General features: G+C 36.8%; 1 protein-coding gene across 1 annotated transcript in view; it reads right to left on the bottom strand.

The window, feature by feature from the left end:
• The window catches only part of SLC24A2 (solute carrier family 24 member 2), a 105041-nt gene extending 94206 nt beyond the window's left edge, over positions 1-10835 (bottom strand). The window contains exon 1 of the mRNA XM_058823940.1: positions 9903-10835. Within this exon, the coding sequence (XP_058679923.1) occupies positions 9903-10835 (933 nt within the window). The remainder of the gene's footprint in view (positions 1-9902) is intronic.
• Positions 10836-12066: the final 1231 nt, after the last annotated feature.

Below are 12066 nucleotides of genomic sequence, written 5' to 3'. Positions count from 1 at the left end.
ATGCACATGCACACACGCACACATGCACATGCACACATGCACATGCACACATGCACATGCACACACGCACACATGCACACGCACACACGCACACACACACACATGCACACACGCACACACGCACGCACACACGCACGCATGCACATGCACACACGCACACACGCGCACATGCGCACATGCACACGCACATGCAGGTGTGCCCACACACACACACAAACAGGACATGGCTCCAGTACACACCGACAATGAGGCAATCAAAAGGCTAAAAAATCACTTCATTATAATGTCCAGAGTAGGGTTCGGAGCAGCAGCAAGTAGTGATTTTATTTCAGAAATGGAACACAAAAAACAACAGCGATATTCCTCTGCAATATAGTCCCAGGATCATTCTCTGACTAAATTTCAAAGGAATTTTGCCAAGTGTTGTGAGAGGAGACTCAGGTATTCTGCCTGTGACTTCTGGAGAGAAACTGGCATTGCTGTATCTGCTTCCAAAAAATTAACTCAGATCTGGAAAACTTAACAGTTTCAAAGGATTTGCAATATAAAGAGGAAACACTAACCACTTCTTAGCTCAGACTTTACAGACTATTTAATAATATTTATATCACTGCAGCATTTAAAAACCCAGCCAAGATGAAGACTTCAAACAGAATATGCTTCTATCCAGAAACATTCTAAATGAAAAGAAATTGTAGTAAATAAATACAATTAATACTAGGAATAAAGTAGAAAACCAGAAATATTTAAATAAAAATGTATGGAAACAAAACTAGCTGTAAGACAGCATGATGCTTTCAAATTATTTCAGTTGACTTTAAAAATCCATAAGTAACTTATATGAATTATTTCAAACAACTCCTGGACAAAGAAATTTTTTTAGTTCTAAATCTGGGGGTTCCACTCAAACATTTGATTGCCATAAATTTTAGTTAAATGATAACTTTGTGATTATGCTGGCAGCAATAGAAGGACTTTAATTAGTAATTTGATAAAAGCATGCAGCACAAACAAACAACAAAATTAACGTCTGATTAATCCCAAAAGAGGTGCTCATCCTCTAATGTTACAAACCCCGCAAACTTCAACCTTCTCCCTTGGGCAAAAGTCTACATAACTATACAGGGCTCAAATGATGCCCTGAAGGTCACCAAACACAGGCTGTGACTGCAGACGTGCCTTTTCCTCAGCGATCTGTATCAGCTAGAGCTGTTTTACAGCAATGTGAGAGGGTGAAGAGTTTACACTAGCTGGTTATGCAATAAATGTCACTGGTATTACTGCTGACTTCAGACTAGACTCGCAGCATTAAGCAGTTAAGAGGTGATAAAGCAGGATTAATTCCCAAGGAAAATTTTTTATTAATTTGTCAGCATAGTTTGTAGTACAAATTCCCTGCTACCTTTATTCTTCCTCATACAAAAAACCATTCTGCACCAATCTGTTATTCTCTTGAGAGTCGGATTTCATAGCAATTTTAATATCATTGCACAGACACACCTTTAAGCCTGTTTTCACACCCTCACCTTAAAGGAAGTCATCCAAGATCACAGCTATTTATGGCTGTTCATGTAAATCACAACATGGACGACAAGGGAATGGTTATGGAACAGTGCAAAACACAGTAACTTCGCAGTAATTGTTCTTTGAGCTGCCTTGATGAAATTGTACCTGACAGGGACAGCAAAATCACCCAAAGTGAATGAGTGGTAAGGGCAGGGCAGTACTGTACCACCAGATAAAGCTGCTTCGGAGCCAACGTGAGCTCTGAACGTCCACCTGCTGCAGAAACAAATGCATGATCAACACACTGAATTCTCATTGCTCTCCCCCACCCTGCGGCCCACTTTTGTTGCCAGCAAGGCAGTGGTTGCTATTACAACACAGCATTTTTTTTCATTTCCTTTTTTCAGATCAGAACACAGGTAAATGAACAAACCACCAATGAGAGCAAATAACTAATTTCCTCAATGATACAGGTATTGCCTGCAAAATAACAAAATGTGGTAAGGCACTAGAATATAAATTCTGTCAGATGCAATTTTTTGCCAAAAGTATGCCCTAAGGCTGCTCTAACTTAGGATTTTCAGTTTGCCTCTGACACTGACCTGCACTTAACAATACAACAGCAAGAATTTCAAATACACAAATTTACAACAAGACCAGAGTAAATCCAAACCATCTGATCTGACTATTTTCCCCAAAAGCAAAATAGAGTATCAACAGTACTGTTTTGACTTAGGCCCTGTAATACAAAAAGGTGCTGCCTTCTACCAGATATTTCATTGATGACACTTGCAAAGATCTATTGCAAGTTCATACAGAGAAATGAACTACTTCTTTAAATCACCTCTTGGACATCTATGTTTAATAAATAATCAGCAACTCAATGACAGCTTGGGTGAGGAGGAAAAGACTGATGGTATGCTAACTGTAATGTACATAAAGCTGTATACATGACAAATCATATTCTACTTATCAGGTACTGCGAATCACATTTATCTTTTTCCCATGACGAGTTTCTGTCCACTGAGGAAGGAAACTGTGATTTCCAACAGTTATCCAAGCACCTAGTCTAGGGGAGACCAGGTTATCATCTCATTACTGTGGTAGGAAAATTAAAAATAGTAAGAAAAATATGTGCCTGTCTCAGAACAAAAAAGCGTCAGGAGCATTCTTTAAGGCATTCTACTTGAGAGATCAAATTTCCAGCATTTTGAAATGGACAGCTAAGTATTATTACGGTATTTTGTTTCCACTGATAAAGGAAGATAGTGATTTTCAGGAGTACTTAATGAGCAGTTTTGAATTTAAAAAAAAAAAAAAAACAAACCACAAAACCAGTCACCTTTCTTTTTCTAAGCCACCTATATCTCATTATACATATCTGTGCACGATAAATTAATTATAATCACCCAGTATTTGGTCAATCATGTCATTGTAGTTTCTAAAAAACTTGTCAGTGCCAAAAAAGCATTTTAATCTCTGATTTGTGCCAATAGCACGAGTACAGCTGCAAAGATTAATGGAAGCAGCCATTAAGGAAAATAATAAAAAGTGATGTTTAAATAAAAGCTGTCTGAAAAACAACAGAACATGGCTGATCTAGGACAAGGTGGAGGAAACACCATTTCTTCTACAGAGTTATTAACATCACACTAGTCACCATTTGCAGGTTAGACAAAACTTGGTACATGTCTGGGGAGAAATAAGGAAGTCTTATTTCTTATATTGAAGTTTATTTTATAAACAGTAAAACGAGGTTGTTAGATAGAATGTCTTAAGAGTTAAGGTTTTACAGCTGTTCATTTACACTCATCTCTGATACATCTTCCCATCTGTTCTATATGCCAAGTATAAAACACTTTTAATACTCATTCATCCCACACAGATCTTTTCAAGAGAAGCATGGACACATACCTTATTTTTAAGAACTTTCCTGATCTCCACTTCTTTATCGCTTTTGTTGCAGGGCTCTCTTTGTTGTGAACATACTACCCCTTACCACTAAAAAATTCAAATTTGTTATAATCTTATTCCTTAGTTACAAAAGCAAAATCCATTAATTCTTGGGGGAAAAAAATCAGAGCAGAAAGGACACACTACAGCCTCTTTTCACACCTCTACAGCAGTGGAGAACTGACTCCTGCTAATAAAACCAAAAAAAACGCAGATCATTAGCAGGAAAAAAGCACTTCATCAAACTTAATTTTTTGGCCTGTGGCCCTGGCAGTGTAGTGCTGGCTGCCTGGGGAGTGTCACCACTCAGAAAGGCCAAGGTCACTCTGAAGTCAGCAGTGCTCAGAGCATCACACACTCCAAATGTGGCACCCTCAACACTGCAACAAGCATTGCCCTAGGGCAGCTTCCACATCCCACATCCCCAGCCTAAAACGTATATTGTGGAGTGGGCACTACTGCCTCTTAAAACAAGACCAGAAAATTAGGGGAGTCAGCGGTGCCCTACCTCTCAAAAATTCTACATGAGGAGTGCAACATCAACTTAAAATGGGCCATGAATGTGGGAGATCTGCATGTAATTTCATAAAGGTTGAGCACTCCCATCCCCAAAATATCAAGACTTTGTAAAAGCCTTTGGATTTTGTTAAATATTTATCTGAGAGGTAAATTTGGAGAACTATCTTGGAGGGGAAAGTACAGGAATATGGGTCAGACAGAAAAGCTGTACCATAATGCTACACCTGTGTCTGGCATTTCTGAACAAGCCTATAAGCAAGAAACAGATTCTGAACTTCTTTTTGATTTTAAAGTAAAGCTCCTCCAGAGACTAAGCACTCCAAAACTGGTTGATATTCTGAGGTCTGGTATGCCGATTTGGGGTGACATTCCACCTACAGTCTCCCATAGCTCTCATTCTGTGAGGGATCTGGAACAAAGTATTCAAAACTGAGATGATGGAGGGAAAAACATTTATAAAGTCCCCTGATATCCTCTCTTTGTACAGCTTCTGGTACAACAAATCTAACATGTCTGGAGTTCTGAAACACAGCATGGTGAACATTTGCCAACACAGCTTCTAAGATATATCATTTGACTTCTTTTTAATTACATATGCTTTTTATTTTTAAATATACTGATGGATATTTTGTCCCCCTGCTATTAATTAATGGTGGCACTCCTCTAGACATCTTTTTTCTATCATACTTAACAAGGGTGGCATCTAAGTGGATGGCCATGTGTTAAGAGCATTTAATATACACTACATTTGCACGCTGTCACTTTTTGCTCATTACCAAAGTACATATGTAAAAAACCAAGAGACTCCTGGGGTGAAAACTATAATAATTGATTTGTGGTCAATAAATTACTAAGAAGCATTAAAAGAAACTGAGGATAGTATCCATTTCACTGTACTAATGGTTCCAGATACAAAGTATCAGCCTATGGTTCTGTTAGTTAATAGTCCTAAATTGAAAAAACAATGCTAAAAACTCAAGGCAAATTAACTCATAGTAACTGCTACTGTAGTAACATTAAATTAAAACAGAAGTAGATTGAAAGTTTTCTGAGAGAATAAAAGCAGATAAAACAGGACACAAAACCAGACATTGATCTAAACAAGAGACGGTTTGATGTCAGTGCTGAGGCTTTTGTTTCAAACATGTATTTAAAACAATGCACCTATCTTGCAAGATCCAGATACTCATAGCTCTGTATTCACACACATGCTTGCACAAGTAGACCGACTGAGAAATGTCTCTGGAATAAAATTCAGATCTTCCTAAGAACAGTGAAACACTATGAACAATGAAAGCTATGAGAAAAAAAAATTCTTGGTAGTGAAAACAAAGAAAGAAAAGAAAGTTATTCTATGGATAGAGTTACAGTTACTAGGTCTGTGGATTCAAAATGAAGAAGTCCTGAAAAAGGAGATTTCAGTTTCTCTTGTATGCATGCAGGTCATTTGTGTTTTACCTTAACACATACTAGATCAGACGTTATAATAGTGAATGTACATGTGCAGTGCTAATACAACCACCAAGCAGAGAAGTACCTAAAATACTGTTACTTTCCTTTAGAATGCAAATACTGCCATTAAGTACACTGTGGCAACATTGAGATCATTGTGGATCTTAAAATATCACACACAAGCTATTCAAGTTTCTTAAGACAACAAAATTGGCAATAAAATAATAGTTACGCTGTGTTGGTAAAAATAGGTCATTTTCCAAACGTAGCTCTCTGTAAATGTAGAAAAACTGCAACTGTCTTGTATATACCATAAGCTATTCATCTAAAATGGTACTGTCAGTGAAACAGATGTCATTGCACAATATCCCTGCACCACCCACATTCTGTTGTCCTAGTTGCCAAACAGAACTGTTTTGAATTATTCACTGAACAATCAGATCCAAGCATTTCTGCAATGATTTTCATGCTACATTAAAGGAAAAAGAGTACTTAAAACTGAAATGTAGTTCCACATGATGTTTTAATGTGACTTAATATATTCAACATATCCTCACCAACACAGATGATGAAGAATAGACTGAAATCTTAGCAGAAAATTTTTAAAAGTGTTATTTTTAAGATGTTTGTCTCCATCAGCTTCTTCTGTTTTTCTCTTCCTGCCTATTATAATCAACTTCAGTCTTATGTTTTTAAATATCCTTGTTCAGCTGATTCCTCAGTCCTTACCTATCTGTTCTTCACAGGATAGCTACATAAAATCTGAAAATCATACCATATAGAATAGGTTAAGCTGGAAGGGACTTCTGGGGATATCCAGCAGTGGGATGGCACTTACTACTGTAGGGCCCATTCAGTGTGACTTGTTAGGGACACATCTTGATCTGCATATTCCATACGCCATCCTACACTGTAGAACTCAGCCATCTGGTTTTTATCTTGTCTTTTAATCCTGTCTTGTTTTTTCATCTATCCTCCTTTTTTTTCATCCTTTTCACAGTGATCTCTGGAGTTCATCAGTATCAGACTGCCATCAGGCTTCCTAGGGAGTGGCATGAGGCACAGAATTATCCACAGTTCAAACAGAGCCTTGCCAATGAACCCTATGAACTCTAAATGCAAAAAGGTTTGTAATCTGTTCTCACCAGTGCCACAAAATTGTTCCGAAAACTGAAGCTACCAGATTTTCTCAACCTGACACTTTAATAATCCAGACTACATATATTTGAAAGCATGTGAAGGAAAACGGTGAGCACAATGAAATTCATATAGAGTACTCTGTCTGCATTCACATTTGTACAAGCGACCGACACACTAAAGAAAATAAGATCAGAAGTTCAAATAGTTGCAGTCTTCTAGCACAGAAAGATGTACTTTAATTTTTAAGAATAGGATAGAAATCTAAAAGGCATCTACAGAGGTACACATGCATTCCAGCAACCTGATGAATACACCTAGAGCAAATGAAAGCTAGACAAAAAAAATCAGCTCATATGTAAAGCCTTTACTCATGGGAAATACTGTCCTTGAGAACGTAAAACTTTCTTCAACCTCTCCAGGCAACTGAGAATAAAAGCATGGAAATTAACACTAAAACACATTTTAGTATCTGAAGAGGTTTCTTATCTGATCAGTTTTCTACTCTTTGGTACTCGTTTGCTAATAAGCCACCTAACCCTTCACTATCCAGCTTTATGATGCCTTATTTAGACTTCTCAAATTTGTTGAGCTGCTTTCAGATTACAACAGCCTTAAAGGTAAATACAACACACACGCTCTTTCAGCAGAATACTTGCCAGTTTGGCAGCAGCAGAATCAACAACAGATAGGCAGAGGGAGTTTTGGTTAGAGGAAAGAGTATTTTCTCTACTCTCTTAAAATTAAAATATTTCAAGAGACTTTAACACACCCAGTTCCAGATAGCTGCCTAGCAATTCTCTGGCTCAGTGGGGGAAAAAAGAGTGAAAAAGTCTCCATCAGAAACAACAGAGATTGCAAATTCTGTGTTCAGTATACTAATTTGATACATACAATTGTACATACACACTCTTGATGAGTGGAAGCAATCTAGGCTAACAGTTAACACGGTAGGAATTAAATATTTTTTGCCACCAAAAGCCAAGACTATACTTTCTGTGATACTTATAAACCTCAATGTTTAGGAAATAAACATCCATATGCATTGCATTCACTACAAGGCACCAGACCTCAGACAATAAAAGCACTTTATTCTTTGCTTTAGACAATAACTTCAAGTCCTAAGCATCTCTATCTGGCTTAGGACTACATGTAATAGTTTGGGGTTTGCGTTTTTTTGCTATTTTTTAATTTAAAAAGCAATCTAATAATAGCAAGAAAATTAATAGAGAACTTCACTGAGATATTATCCAATGAACATAATCTGTGACATCATTGCTATAAGAAAATAATTTCATTCATCCTGCTTAATGCTGTTCAACTGAAGAATAAAATAATTCATAATGACTTATCATTTCAAAGTGTAAGTGTAATATTAAAAAATATGCCTTTACAGCATAGCTTACAGAGTAAAAACATGGTCTGACACCTTGAGAAGCTATTTTTCCCAAGAAGCAGAAAATACGTATTTGCTAAACTGCAACAAAATTAGAACACCTTTCATCTTTCTTCACTCCTCAATGATTTATGAATACATTATTTTATTATTCTAATTGAATTTAATTCAGGAAAATTATTTTCATGAAACATATCATGCAAACCTTGTGTTTTTAGGAACAGTAGCCAATTTTTGATTTTTTTCACCCCATCTGAAATCTGTGTACCTGTATTATAAACAAACTCTAAGTAATTAAAATGTTAAGTAACAAATGAGTGGTTCTAAAGGTATCCTTTTAAAATCAAGTCCATCTAGAGTATTTCAAATACAACTAATGTTCAATACGGATCACAAATTATTTATTCTTTTGTTCAGCGAAAAATAATTAAACACTTTGATATACAGCTACTCTCCCTTATATTGTGGCCTGGACAACACAAGGCAGTTGCTTTTCATATTGATAATTGCTTCAGACCCATTACTGATTTATATTTTCTGTCCAGTTTTGGAAAGATGAAGTTGGCTACATGTACCATAGTCTTTCTATCATTACATATTTTTAGCACTAACTGTCAAAGGACTTACAGTGCACTATGAACTCTTAGATTATTTAGAAACCAACTAATGTAGTTAAAGAAGCCCCTTGCTAATTAGGGTAAGTATTTTGTTGGTGTTGACCTTTCTTTTCATTTACTAATAAAATCCCAATAATACCTTTTGGGAAAGATGAATATGAGCATGCTGATTTTGGAAAAAAAAAGAAGGAAAAGATAAAGTTACAAGTAAGTACAGCTGTTAAACCTGGTTAGAGAATACAAGGGGAAAAAATGAGACTTTTTTGGGCTTTAATTTTGGTTGTTTGTGGCTTGCCCTAAAACTGAATGTGTCTGTCACAACTTTTAAAATATCCAGCTCTGATATGTCTCTCTCCTCCTGTTTATGTGCCTGTTCACTTATATTGTGCGCGGGATTGTGCCTCTTCTGAACCACTTTATATATGACTGCTAAACAAAAGAAACAGAACAGTGAGCAGCTAGGTCCCTGATAATTTGAATAATTACTGCATTATAAATCCTTATCTGATGAATATACCCAAAGTTATATAAAAGCAGACATTCCAACCAACACATTGCTACATGCATAAGTATTAACGAGCTCAGCTTCATAGGTCCCTTAAATGTTGCTTGCTTTAAGAAGAAAGCTGTTTAAAAGATTATTGTAATTGCTGAAAACTCAACAAGCCCTCCGTGCATTAATTTCATTATCTACTTGTGGACAAAAATTAGTTTACACAGTTGCAAATAGCATATGGGAAACCACCCTCCTCAAACAGAGAACCTATGACTTTTGCCACGGCGGTCACTCTTTTCACGAGTTTTTTTTCATGGAACTGCCACTAATTACAACAGGAAGTTAATGTTGCATTATCAGCATGGGTAGATGAAAAACATGTATAAAAATACCTTTGTACACTGTTCTGAATTATTTGCACCTTCTCTGAGGAAAAAAGTGCATTGAAAGTCTTTAGAAAGCCAAATTTTGTCACAAGATCCTCCCCAGATACTGTCACAGCTTAATCCAAAAGCTTAGGGAAAAAATAGCTCTGACCTCATCAATGTGCCAAAATGCTGAGTAAAGGTTTATGTCTTTTTGCTGCCATTTTAATTCTTGCTTTCTGTGTGATCAGGATAATTCTGGAGTTAAAAGTTATTGATTTGCTAGAAGGCTGCTTGCTTTTTTATTTTCAATATCGGTTTGATTAAACAAAAAGACATTTGAGCAAAACATGCAACTTTTCTATATTGACTACTGTACTGTATTAGAACCCTTATGCTACAGAAGGACTTAGCACTTATAAGGACATTAGTACATATAATTCAACTAAAAATTGACCAACCTTTCCTTCAGCATCTGTTGTTACCTTCTCAACCTTGTTCCTGTTTAAAAATTTCTTCACCAATTCTTCTACTTGGACATTGAACTTCATAAATGTCACATAGAAAAAATATGCTGTCAGGAGTGTTATGCTTTCCCACCACATTATGAAGTTATCCAGAAAAAAGATGATTAGCAAGATCAAGTCAATGATGTAAAAGGACATGTCTCGAAAGAGTGGCCACCAAGTAAGATTCAAGATCTCTTTAGAAAATAAAGCACACATTCCAATAACGAAAAGGATATTGAACACGGCAGATCCCACTATTGTACCAATGCCAACGTTGCTGTGGGATATAAACACTCCTATCAAAGAAGTGAAGAGCTCTGGGGCTGACCCACCAGCAGCCATGAAGGTTGCCCCTGCCACATCATCGGAAATGGCCAGTTTTTCAGTGATGACAGTCAGGGAAGGAACAAAGAACTCATCACAGACTATGGCTAAGGCTATAAACATGTAAATCATTCCAATTATATGGAGGATCACTGCTCCCTGTCTTCTCTCCTCAAGAGAGAAAAGGTCCTTGGGGTACTCTCCCTTCGTATGATCATCTGTTTCATTGTCTTGCCCAGCTTCATGTTTCATAGAAGCATGTGGATCTGGAGTGCCATTGTCATTCTGTTCTGTGAAATCCAAGAGAGTTCTTTGATGCCCATGCACCAGCTTTTGGCTATCTAGGCTGCTGACCGGCGCCATGCTATGTGGTTCCATCTTGAAAAAGGCACTCATTGAAAGTGAGAAAGTACTAATGGCCACTACACTGACAAGGAGCCCTACAATTCGTATCAGTCTCAGTTTTTTCCTGACATTCTGGTGCCACCTGCAACCGAACAGCGGTTCCGCCAAACACCACTCCTCCAAGACACCAACAACAGTTTTTTTCTGAAGAGCCATTTTGTGTTCTGTGAGAAACGCTGAGGGAGTCAGACAGACTGTTCCTTCATACTTTCCTCCAGCTTTGAAGTTAGAAGCACTGTAAGAGTCTTCCCAGAATCAAGTACTTTCACTCTTCACAGGACGTATTTTCTTCATTCGTCTTAAAAGGACAAACATTGACATTAGTGAAACAGGAAGTGATTAGAAACTTATGAAAGCATTTTACAGACTGGGTTACATTTAAAATTTGAAGCAGAATATGTAACATAAACCTCTATCACATCCCACCAGACACAGCAATTATATGTTTGTTTAAACAGTAACCCTGTGGATAACAGTTTACCAATACTCATATTATGCTTCTCATATGCCTCTGAGCCACTGCTCTCCTCAGGTGTCAACAACAACAAAAAAATCCTAGTGGAAGGTAAAAACTGTCCCCGGATGTTGTGCAAAAATGAAGAAACTATTATTTTAATGGATACACCAAAGATTATTACCTGCTGTAATTACTTTCCACTATGAACATGTAATGTCCAAATCCCAAATGCAGGGACAATAGTGCCAGGAAAAGCAATCAAAGTGCTAACAAGCATCTCATCAGAGCTTTAGACAGCTGAGGCAGCATTAATTGAAATGTTACGTATGCACAGAGCAACAGTCATTGATGTGCAAGTAGAATACTCTGATGCTGGAACAGGACTGAAATGGGAGTTTCTTTAGCTCCACTGTAAAATCAGCTCAGGTTTACAGAGAGAACTTGGTTTCCTTCTGATCAGAGCTAGGACACTGTCTTGGATGAGTCAAGACAAAATTTAAAGTCTCCCCTCACTCTGTTTTGATTTATGTCATGCATTCAGAAATAAACGTATGATGTTACTAAGAATACCTATGTGGTACCTTTTAAAAGTGCTCCTCTTACTAATACTTAAGAAAATTGTTTAAATTTAGACAAGAGTTTGTTTAAATTGTTTAAATTTACACAAGAGTTGATCCTGAAAGAAATGAAACAGTAAGGAATTATGCAAGAATGACAGCTCATATATGCCAGAGATGAGCATTCTTGACTAACAGCACTTTTAACACAGGAAAAAATAATATCTGTAGATAATAGGTGTTTTGCTGAAGAAATTTGAAGAAGATTTGTAATACAGAAGTTAGTTACATATATATGTCTTTCACAGTTATTTTATATGAAACAAAATGTACGATACTTTCTGAATCAAACTGCATGTTAGTCTTTACAATT

This window comes from Ammospiza caudacuta, chromosome Z, assembly GCF_027887145.1.
Source record: "Ammospiza caudacuta isolate bAmmCau1 chromosome Z, bAmmCau1.pri, whole genome shotgun sequence".
Lineage (NCBI taxonomy): Eukaryota > Metazoa > Chordata > Aves > Passeriformes > Passerellidae > Ammospiza > Ammospiza caudacuta.
This window is presented reverse-complemented; position numbering and strand designations above follow the sequence as displayed.